The sequence below is a fragment of the Tamandua tetradactyla genome, chromosome 6, assembly GCF_023851605.1.
Source record: "Tamandua tetradactyla isolate mTamTet1 chromosome 6, mTamTet1.pri, whole genome shotgun sequence".
NCBI lineage: Eukaryota > Metazoa > Chordata > Mammalia > Pilosa > Myrmecophagidae > Tamandua > Tamandua tetradactyla.
Window position 1 is genome coordinate 13944692 of NC_135332.1, and position 18948 is coordinate 13963639.

Consider the following 18948-nt stretch of genomic DNA (forward strand, 5'->3'; position numbering starts at 1 on the left):
TGCCCCTGTCCACTGTCCTACGAGCCATCGGTCTGCGCCATGTCGCCGACCCCCCCGCCCAGCTATCCTCTGCTGAGCTCAGCAGGATGCGGGCTACTCACACCTGGGCCAGGGCTGCCTTTCTCCTACTGTGCCCTCAGCTTGTTGTGGCACCGGAGCAGGAGCCTGCGACCCAAGCCTTCCCTGCACACAGGCCCCGCTGCTCTGCTACCACCTTTGGCAGTGGGGCAGTGACCCCGGGCGCCTGGAGGAAGGGGAGGGGAGATGCGGCTTGCCTGTACTCCAGGGAGAACTTGGTCAGCTCCCTGTTGTTGTGGAGCCACTTGAACTCCAGTGGCCAGCTGCCCTCGGCCATGCACGTGAGCACGAGGCGGTTCCCCTCCAGGTGCACCTGAGTCCGCACGGGCTCCGTCTTGAAATACGGGGACACGTCATCTGCAGGAGACAGGGATGGAAAGCCACAGTGATCACTTGCTCAGGTAATGACCCGACACCCCTAGGCAGGTGGGGCGGGGGCGGCCGGGTGACTTGCCCAAGGTCACTGGACTGGGAAGGAGGGGAGCTTGGGTCCATCTGCCTCCCAGGCTCGGTCTTTTAGCTCCCGTCCTGCAGGCGCCCCACGTCCCTCCTCCCGGCCGGCCTCTCTCCCAGACCACAGCAGGCCCCTCTGCCTCTGTTGCACCCCCGCCTGCCCCCCCATCCATTCCATACCCTTTGCATCTGGAGACTCCTCCAGAGTAGAAGGAAGGAGAGGCACTCACCTTGCCTCAGCCAAAGGGAATGTACGTTTCATCAAGAAAATAGGGAAGTGGGCTGACAGGTATAAGAGATAGGGGCGTCTCATGTCCTGCTCCCCAAGGCTGGAAGAATCTTTAAGGCATCGAGGGCAGATCTCACCCAGGGGTGGGGACCCGCCCTGTGTCCCCTCTACTACCGGGCTGCCTCGGGGAGTGGTGGTGCCATGGCGTGGCTGTGGGGGTGCAGTGGAGTCCTTGCCACCCCCCTCCGCAGCCCCCCTCCAGCCCAGCTGAGGGGTCTCCTCCACCACTTCCCTCACCAGAGAGAATGCGCTTCCAGCCCAGACTTCAGAGAAGGCTCAGACTAAAAGCTGCAGGTGGAAATGAAACCTTTCTGCCCGTGGGAGTAAGGTGGCGGGGGAGGGGGTGTGAAAATAAAAAAGAAGGTGATGGAAAGGGAAGGGGGCCAGGGAAAGGGGAGAAGGGTTCCAAGCCCAGCACCGAGCACACCTGCTGTTTGGGGGGCTGGGGGCAGGGGCCCAAGAGGGAGGCGTTGGCATTTGGGAAGGACATCAACAAGGACTGAAGCCCTTGCCGTGTTCTGGGCAGTTGTGGGGACGCTAACGCAGGCTCACTTCTGGGCAACCACAGATAAAATGGGATTATGATCTGCATTTCCGAGAGGGGCCAGTGGGTTAGAGACCTGCCCAAGGTCACGCAGCTGGGAGTGGATGCTCTGCAAAGGCCAGTCTTTTCCCCAAACACAGAAGTGGGGGTGCCTCTCCCGGGCAGGGGGCACTGCCGTCTCCAGCGCTGGCTGATGCCCCAGCATACCCTGGACCGAGCGCTCACTTTCCCCTGTGGAAAGTCCCCTAAGGCAGACTTTTGACCCGAGAAGTGGAACAAACCAGAGGAAGAGAGAAAGGGGCATGCGTCAGGGGGTTGTGTTGTAGGGTGTGTGTAGCTTGAGGGTGGGAGGGCATGAGCCCAGACCCCGTTGCAGTCTGGTCAGCCTGCTGGGGTGGGTGTGGTGGGTGTGGGCGGCTCTCCCTCACCCCGGGATGACCCTCGGGGCGCACTGGACCCTGGCAACCATCCCTGTCACTCTCACATTTAGCCCATGTTGGCCACCCGCGGTCTTCGAAGGGCTCAGCGTTTATGTCCAGGCTTGGCTCTGGGCCCCAGCACAGATTTATGACTCGGCACATGCGTGATGTATGTGTGGGGTGCAGGTCAGCTGGCCCCGCTGCACATGTGGCTCCCCACGCCCAAGGTCTCAATCTTAGCAGTGTATAAATTGCAGCTGTTTCAGGGACTCTGACGTGAAACCCCACCCCTGCTACTGAGCCTCACTGTGGGGGTGGCGGGGGGAATGCAAAGCTGCGGGGAGCAGAACGGGTGGTGGTGGTGGGGCAGTGTTCTCCGAAGCATCCCCGAGCACCCTCTCTCCACACCTCGGGGTCTGAGCGTGGACATTTCAAGCGCATATTTCATGCTGTCTACTTGCACAGCTTTTCATCAGTCTTAACTGCTGTGTGAACACGCTGCCTTAAAAACAGTTGAAGGCTTCTCTTTTAGAGTTTGGGTCTGGGGGGAGCACCCTTCCTCGCCGCTCTGGGGTCCCAGCCCCCTCCATGGCGGGGAGGGCGGAGAAGCCGTGGGCACCCATGTGCCAAGGGAAAGACTCGTTGCTGCCGAGGCAGCCAGCCCTGCTCCCAGCTTAACAAATGGGCACGCTCTGACTTCAAAGGCGCATTCATATTCCCCAGCAGCTTTCAAGAGCCCTTTGAATCGCGTTTTTAAAACCCTCTGTTAGTTCCTGTCATCACTCGTTTGTTTTAAAACAATAACATTTCCAGCCCTGGGTGATTAAATCCCCTCGACATGGGACTGATGCACAGCAGAACAGCCAGAGGCAGATGTGTGTGTGTGTACTGGTGCAGGCATGCACACACATCCATGCACACACATGGATATGTGTGCACACACACGGATACACAGGCACACACATGAACACCAATATTAACACACGCATGTACTCATGCATACATGTGCAAACACACCTGCACACACATGAGACACCCTGTCTCTGTAAACCCACTGACTGGGCAATTTCCCCCCAGGCCTGCATTTACCAGTTCATTCTCCGGCTCTCTCAGGGGTGCCAGCCCCGAGCCGAATGGCTTTTGCTTGGATGGGCTGATTCCACTGACTGCCAGAGGTGATGACTGGGGGGCAGGGGATGGGGGTGGGACTTCCCTCCTGAGCACCCGGGATGCTGTCAGGTCCTGTGCTGGGTGTTTTGCATCCTCATCCCATGTTATCCCCGCAAGGCTGCGGGCAGAGATTAAGGCCTGAGCCCCTGTCTGCAGTCACCCTGACTCCTGAAAGCCCCCTGCCTCTGGATATGGGGGTCTTTGGAGGGGGCCCTACTCGGGACTGAAGCAGTGGTTTCTTCCATGAGCCCGAGCTTGTCTGAAAGTTGGAGAGCAGGAGTTTGGGGAGTGAATTGCTGTAAGAAGAAGGACAAACAGATGGAAACCAAGGACTGGTGGAGAGTGTAGTGTGTGTGTGTGTGTGTCTTTGAATCTGTCTCTGTGTGTAGGAGTCTGCCTGTGAGTGTCTGTGTACGCATATCTGTGTGTTTGTTGGTTCATGCATGTCTGTGTGCTTGTGTCTAGGTGTGTGTGTCTATGTACTATCCGTGTGTCTGTCTGTGTGCATGTATTTAGGTGTATGTGTAGCTACCTGTGTCTGTGTATCTATATGCATGAATCTAGGTGTGTGTGTCTGTGTATCTGTGTGCATGTGTGTAGATGTGTGTGTCTGTGTATCTGTGTGCATGTGTGTGTGTCTTAGTATCTGTGTGCATATGTGTAGGTGTGTGTGTCTGTGTATCTGCATGCATGTGTGTCAGTGTGTGTCTGTGTATCTGTGTGCATGTTGTGTAGGTGTCTGTGTATCTGTGTGCATGTGTGTAGGTGTGTGTCTGTATATCTGTGTGCATGTGTGTAGCTGTGTGTCTGTGAATCTGTGTCTGCTGCACGCACATATTTATATGCAAGAATGGATCCCTGGACCACGAGTGCCCAGGTGGGTCACAGAAATTCTCCAGCTTGGGCTTGTTACTTAACCTCTTTGCAGCTCAGTTTCCTGAACTGTAAATTGAGGATAAATTTGTTTTACGGATTAAGTGAATGAATAAACATAAAGTACTTAGAACAGTGCTTGCAACATGCTATAGGAAAAATAGCTGTTACTACTCATCACACATGGAAATGGGAAGATTACCCTAGAACGAACATTCATTTGCTGTCAGCAGTGGCCAGCAGCTTCTTTCAGCTTTCGTCCTAGGATTGTGCCGTATACAACCTGAGCAACTGTAAGGAACAGCCCCGTGAGCCACACTTTAAAGGGAAAGAGATGCCTTAGAGTGGAAGAGAAATGTAGATAGAATCAACGTCATGAAGAAGTAATTTCCTTGAACTTTTCTTCACCTTCAAACACACCCAAGAATTTTTCCTTTATAAACTAGACAAAGTGATTCTAATTTGTTAACACTAAAAAAAAAAGAAGAATAGCCAAGAAAATTCTGAAAAAGAATGGCAACAAGGAAGAATAGCACCATGAAATAATGAACTATATTATAAAGTTACTATAAATAAAACAGCATGTCCTTGTAGGAATAGGCTGGTGAAGAAACAGCCTGGAGAGTCCAAAGATAGGCCCAAATGCATATGGGAATATTTCATCTATGATGAAAGTTGAATTTCAAATCAATGGGGGAAAAGATCAATTATCCAACAAATGGTTTTGGAACAGCTCGAGAGCTACTTAGGGAAACAGTAAATTTGAATTTCTTCCTCAGACTTTGACTCAAAATAAATGCTGGGTGGATCAATGTTTTAAACATGAAAAAATGAAATTCTAAAAGAACTAGAAAAAAAATCACAGCAATTGAAAGAGATATAATTTTGGTGGCGTGGAGTACTCACAAAGTACTTTCCAAGTACTCTACAAATCCAGAAGCCATAAAGCAGACAGATACAAGTCAATTATATAAAAATTTTGAATGGGAAGTAAAAAAACACTCAAACACAAAGAAAAGTGACAAATGACAAACTGGAGCAAGATATTTGCAATTCTTATCATGAGCAAAAAGCTAATTTTCTTACTATAAAAGATATTCCCACAGCTCAATAAGAAAAAGATTAACAAACCAACAGAAAAATGGGCAAAGCACACGAACGGTTCACAGAAGGGAATTACACATGACTCAGAAACGTAGGTAAAGATGCCCAACTTCAAGGTAAGGAAAAAGAAAACTAAAACTCAGTAATATGTTTTTTCTCCCCCCCATTCCATTGGCCAAAATCTAAAAGTTTGATAATACTCAGAGTTGGCCAGCCTGCCTAGAGACAGGCTTGCTTGCACACAGCTTGTGGGATTTTAGCCTGTTACGCTATCTTTAGAGAGCAATTTGGCAATGTCTGTGAAAACTAAAAATGCACACATCCCAGAATCCACAAGTTCTTCTCCAAGGAATTTACACTTGTGCGTGCGTGCAAGGAATTTACACTTGTGCATGCATGCAATGACAGCATTTCCTAAAGGTAATGTTTGTTAACAGCAAAAGCTTTGAAACGACCTGAATGTCTATCAAGAGGACACTGGTTAAAGAAATGATTGTACTGCTAAGTTCTGGAATTCCCTGCAGCATATGGCTCCGGAAGAGTCTTTGAGAACTACTGTGCCGTCAGGAAAGCAAGATGCGAGTCAGGTGCGTAATTGCTACCATTTGTGTAGATGTATTTTTTTTTTCAGGTATAAAAATATATTTGTATAGGCACAGGCTTTTTCTGGAAGGTGACGTAAGAAATGGGTCCCGGTGACGCACCTAGAGAGGAGAATTGGATGGCTGGGGGCTGGGGTGGGAGGCTCACTTTTTAACTTTAGCCTTTTGTAACTTTTATATTGTGTACCTCAGATATGAATTACTACTTATTTATAATCAGATAAATGTATGCGGATCCATATATGTATGTGTAGGGTGGGAAACCCTGGTAAGGACAGAGGAAAGGACCAGTTCTCTGTGTGTGACTCAAGGGGGCTGGCATGTCTGGGAGGCCCTGATCCCCAGAGGTTGAACCCCTTGAATGAAGAGGTGCCTTCAGAAGCAGTCAAGAGGACTTGACCCCAGGCTCCCTTCTCATTTTCCCCGGCAGGTCAGGGGTCCTCTGATTGCAGTCTTCCCTTGATATACCCACTAAATAACCCCATTGTCATCCCCAGACTCCAGGCTCCAGGCGAATTGGTCCCACACAGAGGCTAACCTCAACTTCTTCAACTTCACCTCTCCCCTCCGCCCCCTACACAAGAATGTCATCTTTGTCAGAGTCCTCCCAGCCCCCTTCATCTCACTGGTCCCGGGGATTTCACTTCCAGGCTGGTCCAGGCCTGGGAACGGCATCTCCCCTGGAGCAGCCGCCGAGTCCCGGCTTGCTGGGCAAGGAGGCTGGGGTGAAGGCCTCCGTCCACACCTAATTGGCTGAAAGATGCCCATCTGCCCCTCGGAGCAAGCTGCCGGGGGCATGGGCCTGGGCAAATTCCATTCTCATCTCTGAACATCAAAAGGCCCTCTCTTAGCAGCTTCCTCCCTAGCTTATAGTAACTGCCCAGCCATTGCTAGCACCCCGGGAATGCCTGGGAGAGGGTGGGAGGCTGGGTCCCTGAGCTTGCAAACGTCTCATCCCCTTCTCTTAGGCTGGGCCACCACCTCCTCTGCCTCAAATTGACCTCCTGGCTTGCAAGGCTGCAGTGTCCAGGCCTCGCTGGGCCCAGGCGCCGGCTGTTCAGTTCCGGTCCTTGGGTTGGAGAGGCCAGGTGCCCCCCACGGTTCCATTTTTTACCACTGCCAGTGCTGCTATTTTTATTCCATACCATTGATCGAACTTGCTATAAATGAAACACTTTCCACCCCTCGTCTCAGTTAATATAAGAAGTTCTCAAGAAAAGGACCATCATGATCCTGATATCAGGCTTGAGAAAACTGACACTCAGAGCGGTTCGGTGATTTGACTCAGCCACTGGGACTGTGCTCTGGATCTTTCTGTCATTGGCACGGGGCTCCCCTGAGCCGTCCCGCCCTTTGTTCCCCGACCTGCCTCCTCGCTCGGGACACTGGTTCTGAAGCCGCACAGCGGTGGTCACGCTGCAGGGTGGAGTTTCTAATGTCACAGACCCTGAACTAGATCCCTGGGGAGCTTCCAGGGGGAAGAAGACGCCTGGCTGGGAAGGAGTTTTGGGGGTCAGTTGGGTGGACAGTAGAGCAGAACATCGCGGGAGAGACGGGGACCTGCCCAGGGGGTGAGGGTTTCAGAGGCATGGGCTAGTGGGGTGGCCGGAATGAAGCCTGGAAATAAAGGAGAATAGGCCAGCGGACAGAGAAAATGCGGTCCTGAGGGGCCAAGGAAACTGAGGCAGAGACCAGAGTTATTGGGCCTCCCAAAAGGAGGGCATGGGGCCGGGGGCTCCCAGAGCTCACCACCTAAGCCCCCAGGGATCACCCTTTCCCAGGGGGTTGGCTTGAGGGTCCCAGTGGCAGAAGAAAAACTGGGTTAAAATCCCAGTTCCTGTGCTGGTTGAAGCAATTTAATTAACCGTGAGCAAATTAACCTCCAGAGCCATACTTGTCTTACCAGTAAAACATACAAATACCTGCCCCGGAGGAATCTGGGGTGGCTCAAATATGCTTATGCATGTGAAGTTCAAGCCCAGTGTTGGCACCTAAAGGCTGCCCCTCCCTACCACACAAACCTCTGGAGGTGATAAGATGAGGGCAGGGCGTGTTTTGATTCCCTGCCCGTTTCTTCTTCCTCAGAATCATCCCCTTTCAGGGGCTCAGTCTCCTGAATGTCCCAAAATTGACCCTTCTAGACAGCTCCCTCGAGGCCGTCCAATCTGACCGCAGAACAGGGTCTTCCCCAAAGCTCAGGACTGGGGTAGGCACAGCCTGAGCCACAGGACGTTTTGCAAATGTCTGCATGGATTTGTCCTCCAGGGTCAGTGATTCCTGTGGGTCCCTCATCCATTAGTCCAGCTGGGGGAGATGATAAGCCTGGGGGCTGCCTTCCCAGGGGACCCACGAAGAGGCTGGCATGGCCCTGCCAGGGCTCTTGCCTCTCCAGGAGACACACCATTCTGCAAGCCCCTGCAGCTCTTGAGACGCCGGACAAAGGCCACGGGACCCAGCCACCAGGCTTCCCAGCTGCTCCCCTCTCCCTCCCAAACCCCTCACCTGACATGGCCTGCCTGCCCTCCAGGGCGCCCATCACGGCACCCTAGCCCCCTCCCTTCCTCCCCACTCTGCGCCCATGGATGAGATGCTAATTTATGCCTATTCCCTGTCTTCCCTCGTCTCCCGCCAGATGCCTGGCCCACTTCGGGCCCCCGTGTTGCCTGCATGCCAAGTGCTTCATTACCCAAGCATGCAGGCTCTCGCCTTCCTTAATCTAATCCTCGCCAGTGACCTTCAGGAGCCAGGTATCTTCCGACGTCGGGGGCCTGGAAGGGGCGACAATCAATTATGCCGCGGCCTCCACAGCTGCTGTCAAATGGATTTCTCGCTCTGAAAAGCGTGTTCCAAAAGCAACTAATGGAACGGATCATCAATTTGTTGGAAGACACATCTAATCTGATTAGGGGGCCCTGGCCACCAGGGCAGCCAGCACAACTGAGCGTCGACATGGCCCTGGGAGTCTTAAGTGGGTGGAGGGGTCCGGCCTGGGGAAGGAGCCTGCAGCCCACTGCCCTGCTTTCCTTGGGTGCTGGCCCATCGTACGTCCAGCTGTGAACGCCGTGGAGGAAAGAAGAATGAATCACATAGGTGCCACAGGGCTGGACCGATGTCTCCTGTTTCTCTATAGCCCCGGCACCAGGCCCTGAGCCCAGGACCAAGAAGATGCTCAGGAAAATGTGGCAAATGAATGACAAGAGGGCCCTGCTTGGAAGCCAAGAGATGTCACCATGCCAGACAAGACGAGGTGATACTGTACAGAGACTTTATCCAGCTTCCCAGGCAGGCAACGTGGTGGGGAACAGAGAACACTGGGAAGCAGGTCGTGAGCCCCAAGGCCTGTCTTACTGGACCCTGGCCGATCCTTCCCGGCACATGCCTGTCCACTGAGCTGGGGATCTTTGGTTGTGCCATCCCCTTCCCCAGGACAGCTCTGCTTTCCTTCTCTCCTGAGAAAATGCACATGGTCTGTCCATGCCGCTCCTTCCCATCTCCATCCAGAGCTCAAATGCCATGCCCTCTGCCACTCCTTTCTTTATGTCCTTCCCCCACGTCCCACAGATTTTGAGGGGACCCCTGTGACAGCACGTTGCCTGTGGAAAACAGCACAGGGGCTTCCTCACCTCCCCAGCCCCAGAGCACAGCAGGGGGGAGGGCCAGGTCCATGAGTGCCATGAGTGGACAGGTGACCTTGTTGCTGAACTTGGCCAGGTCACTTCCCTCTTGGACGCGGACCATCTTAGGGGAGGTTTAAGCTCCTCCCTGGTTCTGACATGGCGGGGTCACAGTTGGAGTGTGCACATGACCTCAGTGTGCCGTGGAGTGGGCCCTGCCACTTTCTGGCCCTGTGATCCTGGCTATGGCTCTCTAACCTCTCTGGACCTTGGTCCCTCAACGGGAGAACGGGGTAAGAACTGCCTTCCTCAGAGCCCTCACTGAGTGGGACAAGAGCTTATGGCACAGCCCAGGACGAAGCCTTAAAAGGTGGCTGTGGATCCCTCACCTTTGCCTGATACCACCTCTGCAGGTGGTCCCCCGGCCAGGGCCCCTGCCTGAACGACACACACACGGAAACAACACTGAAGCATCCCCAGCCTGGCGAGGAAAACAGATGACTCTCATTTCCAGTGGGTTTATTTTGCAATTAACAGAGAGGAAGGCAGCCCTTTCTTACGCTTGAGCTGGAGGGTTCAGAGGTTAAACTTATACCATTGATTAGAATGTTTTTTGCCTAACAGTGCTATTATCACTTTACTGTATTCAGATTCATTTGGACCATAAAAGTAGCGTCAATAAAATGTTCACTAACTCCAGGAATTCTTCCCAAGGAGTTCCACTGTGCTGGCTGGATCACACCCCACTTCCCCTTGGTGACCCTGAGGCAGGCTGGCCTGCTTGGAGCCATTCTCCAGCTTTACATTGGGGAGCCGAGACCCACGGAGCCCAGAGGCCACGTCAAAGGTCCCCCAGGGGTCGTCAGCCCGTGGAGATGTCTCCCCACCTTCCGTCCCCAGGTGGTGAGCTGGACACCACTCCTTGGAAGGTCCCCTGAGCCCGGGGACTTCGGGATGGAGACACAGGGGCCTCTTGCAGGCTAAGGGAGCTAGAACAAGGACTCCCCCTGGCCCAGAGCACTTCCAGGAGCCCACAGCCGGGGCTCCCCAGTGCCCACCCCTTGGCTAACAAGGGCACCACCCAACACAGGGCATGGAAAGCCTGCGCCACCGAGCTCCGGCTGGCATGCTTCCCAGAAGGGTCCCTCCTCTTGGCTACCCTACACGCTGCAACTTTCCTTCTTATTTATGAGAGATGCCACGGCCTACAAGGAGATGGGGGCCCCTCCGCGCCTGGGCAGGGGAGACAGAGCTGGGCTGGGTCATCTCACTTAACATCTAGCGCTGACCCAAGGGAGCGGAGCTGAAGGCAGGGGGTTCTTGCTCCGCCTTGCCCTCCCCCCCAAGATGGGGGCCTCCCACTGAATCCCCGTGGCTGCTGCCCCATCTCCCCTCCCCTGTCCACAGGGCAGGGAGGCTCAGCGCAGGGAGAAGGGGCAGGAAAGGGAGGTGTTTGTTGAAGGCTGAATCCACACGGGGCTCCCCGTGCTTTTCTCGTCTGCCCTCCCCCCGCCCCACCACCCCAGGGGAGAGTCACCCTCACTGCCCTTTCCTCTCTCATCAGTAGCCTGGAGGCAGAGGCTGCAGCTCACAGGGCCAGTCGATAGCAGAGTCGGATTTCGAACCCACGGCCGCCTCCCTGCAGGCCGAGGCCCCCTCCAGGTGGCGGCTGTGCGTGGATCACAGGGAAGGGGGCTGCAGGCACGGGAGGGAGGAAAACAAAGTGGCGCGGTGCTCCCCACGCGGCGGCTGCAACATGGAACCCGCCGCCGAGGAACTCACATCCATCAGTCTGGTGACCCCCGTGTGCTGGCGCTTTGTGGCGTGTAACAAAGACTGCGGAGCAGAAAATTGGAGTTCAATTTGCCGTCCATCCCACATGCAGCGCTCAGCCCATTCCAGTCCCTGCCAGGCACCTCGGTGCTTTATCATAAATAATATCGCCGTGCAGCTCTACGGCCCTTTCGGCACTTAGAGTCCCCGAGCAATTTACAAGCTGGATTACACACAGAGGCCCCCACTTGCGGTGCCTCTCGGAGCCCTCACCACCCCCCAAGTGACTGCCGTGGGTGTGCGTGCCACCCTCCCTTCCTGGCGTCACTCACTGCTCCCAATCTGGAGGCAAACAGGCCTCGCCCACCCCAGCCCCCCTGGGCTCAGCTCCTGGCCTGAGCCCCTTGCTGGACCGAAGCCGGGGGCCACACACTTTCTCTGTCTTTCCTCCCATTTTAGCAGGAAGTTCTGGATCTCCTCCCCTCTCTGATCAGCAGTGCCCTTTGTCATCACCAGAAGCCTCAACTTCATGGGGTGAGGGCGTGGGGAAGGGGTGCAGCAGGTTCTGGGACCCTTGTTCAACCTCTCACATGAGAGGTGAGACACGTGAGCTCAGGGAGCTTAAAAGGACTCGCCATCAGCTATTGCACGGAGGTAAGAGTCTGTGGCCCCCAAAGCCCCAAAGTAGGTCCTCAAGGGGTTGAGACAGAGGCACCTCTTTCCTCTGGGCAGGGGCCCTGGGGCAGGGCAGGCAGGGGCTCCAGCCACAGCTGCCTCCTCTGCCCATCAAAAAGTAAAACTGGGGCAAGGTCCCGTCTGGGCCCTCCCCGCACCCCTGCTGACCCCCTCCATCCTTAGAGAAAGACCCTCAGCAAGGGCCTGGGAGCTCTTCCCTGCCCTGAGGAGTCCCTGGCTCCTGCCCTCAGCTCCTGCCCGCCCCCAGCCTCCAGGAGCTTCTCTCCGTGCCCGGCCCCAGCCCTGCTCTCTGGGTTATGGAGGAGGGTGGGGCTGGGTTTCCACTCAGTCTCATGGGGGCAGAGAACAGGGCCAGGACTAAAAGCCTCCACCGGTTCCAACAGGGCCCCCGCCCTTGGCCGCTGCCCACATCGACGGGCCATTTGGAACGTAAATGTTCCAAATGGCTTTGTAGGGGGACAGACGGAGGCTTGAACCCCACCGCCGCATTCACCGACTGCTCGACCCTGCACCAGCCCCAGAGAGGTGCTGAGCTGCAGTCCCCTCCCTCGTGCAGTGGGAATCCAGCAACGCCCGCCTCGCTGGGGTTCATTAGGATTCAGTGCGCGAGAACCTAGAAGGAACAGAAACGCAATGCCCTGCCAGGGCTTGGCCCTCAGGTGACACGCTGACCCTGACTCGGTGCCAGGCCTGTGTCCCGTGTCGTAGGAATATTCTCTTATCCACATGGCACAGCTTCGGGGTGGGAAGGATGAAAGGTCCATTTCATAGATGGGGAAACCGAGAACAGAGAGGTGAGTCGCTTCCCAAGAGCACAGCAAGAGCCAGTTTCCTGGCTTCCTTCAGCAAATCCCATGTCATCGTGGACTCTGGGGTTGAGCGACACCGAGGAGAGAAGGAGGGAGGGCTCTACCGCGGAGCTCAGGGATGGGCTGGAATGCAGGTGGTCCCAGATGCAGGGCGGAGAACGAGGGTGAGCCGTGGGCTGGGGAGGCAGAGGGAGCCCTCTGAAGGGTGGTGGATGCGAGGGGGTGCAGAGGGCAGGTGCCTCTTCTGGGGGGCTGCTTTCATTATCCTGGGACCATAGCCAGCGAGCCAGCCTGCGCTGCCTCTGAGCTCTCTGGCCTTGAAAACCTGGAATGCATCTGCTAAGCACTGAGGGCGGCGAAATGAAAGGCTGAAGGAGAAGGCGATGCTACCTGGCATCCACTGTTGATCCCTTGATGGCTACCCACCCAGGAAGGTCAGGCAGCATCTCCTGCCTGCTTCCCCTTAGACCTTTCTGGGGGATCCTGGACCGAGCAGCTGATGCCAGGGAAAATGAGAGTGATGGAGAAACGGGAAAATTCATAGCAATGAGACAGCAGACCTCTCCACTTTGCCCTGGTTCACACTAAAACAGGGTTCATGTTCCTGGTGCATCACCAGCCCCTCCTGTGGGTGGGGTGAGGGAGGAAGCGGCATCCGAGGCCAGGCATCAGAGGCCCTATCCCAGCTCTGTTCCCAATGGGTGGAGGGCCACCCACAGCAACCTGAGCAGGAAGGCTTGGCGGGGGCAAGCCTTGTTGGCAGCTAAGGAAACTGAGGTAGAGAAGTTTAAGGGAGGGTCTGAATCCAGTTTTTTGACACCAGGTCAGCCTGTATCACTTGACGGCTCTTTGCCTCATTTTTCCCAGCTGTAAGATGGGCAGAGGGTTTAACTGACAGCCACTGTCCTCTTCCAGGTCCAGCTCTGCAGCTGGGCTTTTCTGAGGATGTCTGGCTTCTGCTAGGAGAGCCTGGGCTGCCCTTCCCATGGAGCAAGGCTTTGGGGTGCTCTTCACGGATGTCAGCCACGCCCCCACCCCCAAATAAAATGTCAGCATGGAGCAGAGCCTCCTCCTCCATGAAGGTTTCCCAGACCCCCCCCCCCCGGTATAAGGGAGCCCTTCTTGAACCTCATGTCCATTTTTGCATCTATAACCCCATGTGATACACCAGACCCCTGAAGCCCCTACTTTAAGCATTAAAGGACACATCTCTCGTTTCTGTACCTTCAGTCCCTAACCCATGTCTTGCATGTAGTAGGAACTTGATAAATGTTGAATGAACAAGGGCATGATTGAAAGAATGAGTGAAAGAAGGAAGGAAGGAAGGAAGAAGGAATTCTCTTATTTTTAGGAGAGCTCTGTTAGGATCCCTAAATCCTCCCCGACCAATCCAGTCCTGTCCTCACGAATCACCTCTGCAAACACTTCTCGTGCCCTCCCGACCGGGGCCATGGCTGGCCAGCAGCTCTACAGCCCGCCTGGGCTCAGCAGATGGTGACAGGCCCGTCCTGCACGCAGGGAGCCGCGGCCATGGGACTGGCATGTGCACAGGCAGTGCTGCTGATTGACGGCCACTTCCCATTCATTCCCCGGAAGCGGAGCCTTTCTGGGAAAGAGTGTGGTGTGGCCTGTCCACCAGCCTCCCCTCGTCTGTCTGTGTCTCCTCCTTTTTAGAACGAAGCCTCTGCACTCCCTCTGGCAGATGGGGGGTAGGGGTGAGGGGTGTTTGACTTTCATGGACTTGGGAAATGGATGAGATGATCCTTATGGCCCCCCCTTCTCCCGCAAGGGCACCCCCATCGGGGAGAGTGATGTGGGAGCCGCACACTTACTGTCTCTTCTCCTTGGCTGGAGAAGTTGCCTTCAGAGGCTACAGGCTGAGGTCCCACCTCCCTAGGGCTTGTGCCTCTGCTCACAGTTGTGAGGGTATGGGTGTGTCCCTGAGCCCTGAAGTCTGACCGTCCCATTGTGCAGACGAGCAGACTGAGGCCCTGAGACATGAAGTGGCTTTCCCTGGTAGCTAGCATGAGCACCGGGACTGTCTCCCAAAGCCCACGCTCCCTCCACTGTATCACAAAAATTGGGTCAGAAAGCAAGGGAGCTGCCTCTGGGTGCTCCATCTTCAACCACACCTGAGCCTCAGAGAGATGGGGCAAAACCTTCTATATTGTTCTTCTATATTGCTCTCCATGGATGTGGACTGGCCTGGGATTGCTTGGGAAAGACAGGATGAGGTGTCCAGCAGAGGCCAAAGCATCTCGTACATCTGTGGTTGAGATGGTGGATGGTTAATAAAAGACCCACTTCTCCTAGGTCCTGTGGAACCTTGGACAAGGCAGGCCACATCTCTGGGCCTCAGTTTCCCTTTAGGTCACAATCAGGTTCATCTCTTCCTACCTGTCCCCCTCCCAACCCCTCTCCAAGGTCCTGAGGAATAAATGGGAGATGGTGCGCTAGGCAAGAAGTCACACCAAGTAAGGGTCTTGCCACCAGAGTGTGGGGCCAAAGAGATGCCTTTCAAGAAGAACTCCTAAAGGAGGGGGACCCAGAAGTCGTTCTCAGTGCACTGACGCCAGGGTCCCAGGAGACCATGCTTTGCCATCTGGCTATGCCCAGGGTCAAGAGCAGGAAAGCGGAATAAGAACTGTGGTTTGGCAGCGGACAAACCCAGCAAGGGAAAGAGGGAGTTTACAGGAAGGCTACAAGTTACCGGAAAGGACAATAAATTAATATAATAGGGCTGTTTGGCTGATGACAAGGGATAAAATATGTGGTGCAAAAGAGCCCCATGCAAGATTGTCAAAAGGATGGATGAGAAAGTAAGACGGAGTGGGATGAAGAGCGGGAACCGGGCCTGGCAGAGCAGCTTGAGTGGCAGGTGGAGGGCAGTGGGGCCACTTCATCTCCACCTTCCTCACCCCCTGTCATCACTTCCTCTGTCTCAGCAACTCTTGCGGCCCCCTTGCCTCAAGTCAACACACTCAATTGCAGGTCCAGAACCTGCTCTCCAGATGGCCTGTGCTGGAAGCCCCTCTCCCCATTCTAGATTTTGCTCCTTCTACTCTCACCAAGTCCTCTGTCCTCACCTAACCATGGAGATACCCTTTGACTTAGATTTCCAGTACCCACCCCACAAAAATGCTCTTGACCCTCAGCCATAATTCACGCACGCATTCGCTCACTCATTCAGGCACCTACGATGTGCCAGAAGATATGACGGAGAGCAAAAGGAAAGCCTCTGCCCATGGGGAGTTTACAGGCACATGGTGCAGAGGGACGAAGCCATTCGACAGCTAGAGCAGGAAGATAAACAGTACAGTAGAACGACAGCCATGCAGCACGAGGAAACACCAGGGAAGGCATTCCTGCACAGCATCCTAAAGAATAAGCAGGGAGTCAGCCATGCAAAGAACAATAGGGAAGAGCTGCTGGGCAGAGGGTGCCACTGGAGCAAAAGCATGATGGGGATGGTGGCTTCTGGGGACTTTAGCTATTTCAGGAAGATGGAGATAAAGGGTGCAAAGTGGTGTGGGCTGCAAGGCAGGAAGAGGTGAGGCTGGGCTGGCAATGTGGTCAAGAGAGCAGCCCTTGCCAGATGAACTTGGATTCAAGCCCTGTCATCTCCACTTGAGAGCTATGTGACCTTGGGCCAGACATTTAACCTCTTTGGGCCTGTTTCTTCATTGGAGGAGATTCAGGTGGGGATAATGTTACCTGCCTCATAAAGTTGTCACTGGGAGTAAGTGAGAAAATGCGCATGTATCTCCTAGCACCGTTTCTGGCACACGGTTTTTGGATAAATGAAAGAGTGAATGAATGAATGAATGGTGAGGGCTGGGGTCCCAGAGGATAAAGGGTTTTTAAATTGTGGTAAGGAGTTTGGATATGATACTGAGGGCAAGGGGATGCACTAGAGACTGAGAGTGTGTGTATGAATCTGTCTATAACCAGGGCTTGTTTGGGTAGCAAGGTCTGCCCAAGGTCCCATCAGGTCTGCTGGTTTCCATCTCCAGCCCCTCCCAGGTCCAGTCTGTTTTGTTCTGTTTCCCAGAGGAGAGGATCAGCATGGCAATAAACACAGTTTGAGAAGAAGAGAAAGTCAAGGAAGGTCTTCAACAATTCTTGACCTCTAGCTGAGAAGATCTCAAGGTTATGACTCAGATTTTAGACCTTTTAGGCTAAATGAGCACCAATCATGTGAGAGATCCTGGGAACACAATAGGCCGGCTCTCACCAGCTGGCTGATGAGATAGGATTCACCTGGGAAGTGATGACTAAGGGCTGGGGGCAGAGAACAAGTTAAGCCATGGAATGCAGGAACCACTTGGGGTGGACTCTTGGGCAGAGTGGAGTCAACTGTGATTGGTGGGGCAGTCAGGGAAGGCTTCATGGAGGAAGGTGGCACTATGTTGAGATTCTGACTCATTCGTGAGTCCAATGGAACTGGCCTGTTGGCACTGCACCATGATCCACTATAATGCAATGCCCTGGGACAAAGTTGGAGTGCTAGGCAATGTGTTCTTTGAGCTCATGGAGCTTAGAGTCTACCAAGAAATGTGGGTTTCAAATAAGAGATTGCAAGAGTGAAAGGTTTAGGGGTTAGTGGGGGGGAATGCCTAATACAAAGGAAAGATCTTTCTAAAAAGGTGACATTTAAGCCAAGACTGAAGTCAGGCAAAGAATGGATAAAAGGGAGTTTCAGGCAGAGAGAGAAGCGCAGGCCAGACGTGTTGGTGGGGGCAGATACATCAGACTCAGAACTGGAGCCCCACAGGCAAGGGGAAACAGAACGGGAGATGGACCTGGGGAAGATTATACCAATATTGTACACGCCTTGTGAGGGAGCCAGGTCCAGGATCTGGGACTTTATCCCAAAGGGCACTAGAAAGTCATTAAAGTGACATTGCCAGATTTGGAGCTTTTTAAACCCTTCTGGCTGAACAATGGGGCATGGATTGAAGGAAGAAAGAGTGTAGGCTTCGTCGGGTTGGGAGGCTGCTGTTGTAAGGGTTCAGGGGAGAGATGATGGTGGCTTGGACTCTGGTGGTGACAGGGGAAGTGGTGAGAAGCAGGGGGACTTGGAAGCTATTTGGGAGAGAGAATTGAGAAGGGCTTGTTAGATGGAAGATTGGTGGTTGTCTGAGGGACAAGGAAATGTCAGCATTCATGGTGCTGGTTGATGAGACAGAATTGCTGGAGCAGTATCTGGCTTGGGAAGGAAGATCCTGAGTCCAGTTTGGGGTATGTTGTGGCCATGGTGCCTGTGAAACATCCATGTGGAGCGTCCAGTTGGATATCCAGGCTGGAGCCCAGGGATGGAGACGGCGGCTAAGGCCACCTGTTGGCATACACAGGGCCTGAAGCTATGCACAAAGCCCAAGGAGAAATGGGGAGCAATGAGGAAGGGAGTTCTATGGCCACTGCAGAGGACATCCTTGAAGGCTGATGAGGTTCTCTGTCCATTCCGGGACCCCTGGCCCAATTCATCATTTGTGCACGTACAGCAAACGTGTGTTAGATGCATATCCCACCAAGCCCTCACAACCACCTCCAAGGTTATCATCCCTCTCACAGATGGAGAAGCTGAGGCACAGTGAAGTTAAAGGTCTGCCCAAGGTCATGGGAGGTAAGTGACAGAGATTCACACCCAGGTCTGGCCAAGTCCCTCTCAATATCTCATCCCAGGGAGAGTCACCACCTTGTTGAGCGGCTTGGTGGACAAGGAGGGCTGCCTTACTGCACCCCCCTCCACAGTTCTGCTCTTTCTTCCTCTGTGGCTGTGTCCCCTGATTTTTCCATCTGTCTCCCACCCTCGGCTGACTCGGCACTGCAGAGCCGTCATGCGCGACAGCAGATCAATCCACGGGGCGCATCGCTCACACTGCATTTATCCCCTAGAGGTCGGAGCTTTCATTTCCGGGTGGGAAGAGAGGTGAGAGGACAGTGTCGCCGCCATCCTGGTCACAGATAACTTATGGGCCAATCGATACCTCCGTTGGCCTCTGGACTGTGACAGATTCAGAGGGAGGGGGCGTGGGGTAGAAGGCCTCGCCCCTGTGTCTCAGCCTTCACTAGGGCCCCTGAGCTCCCCCAAATTTCTGCTTCTTTTGGGGTTTGCTTACTCATCCTCTTATCAGTCCTCTTGTACCATTCAGGCCACTTCTGTAAGTTTCTCCATTTGGGGATTTAGCTTTCTTTTCTGTCATATGGGAAAATCTTTACCTGTCCAGGAAAATGACAGAGCTGAGGAGAGAAGAGCTGGTTTGGCTCATAGTGGGAAGCACTAAAGAGCTGCATCAAGAGCCTGAGAGGGAAGAAGGGGACCGGGACAGCTGAGGGGGAGCAGAAGGACGGGGCCGGAGCTGAGCGGCTGTGCTCGGGCCCCTGCTGCACCACGCCACGCTGGGAGAGACTTTGGAAAATCCACGTCACCCCTCCGTGCCTCGGTTCTCTCGTCTGAAACAGAGCAGGGCATCGGCAGGAAAACCCAGGCGGCAAAGACGCAGGATGGGCTGGGAAGCTGG

The 18948-nt window shown here is 54.3% G+C and overlaps 1 protein-coding gene across 2 annotated transcripts in view; it reads right to left on the bottom strand.

Moving 5' to 3' along the window:
- SDK2 (sidekick cell adhesion molecule 2) overlaps positions 1-18948 on the bottom strand; it is a 257799-nt gene that overhangs the window by 145390 nt on the left and 93461 nt on the right. For both annotated transcript variants that reach the window (XM_077163719.1, XM_077163718.1), the window contains exon 2: positions 276-435. In XM_077163719.1, coding sequence (XP_077019834.1) covers positions 276-435 — 160 coding nt within the window. The remainder of the gene's footprint in view (positions 1-275; positions 436-18948) is intronic.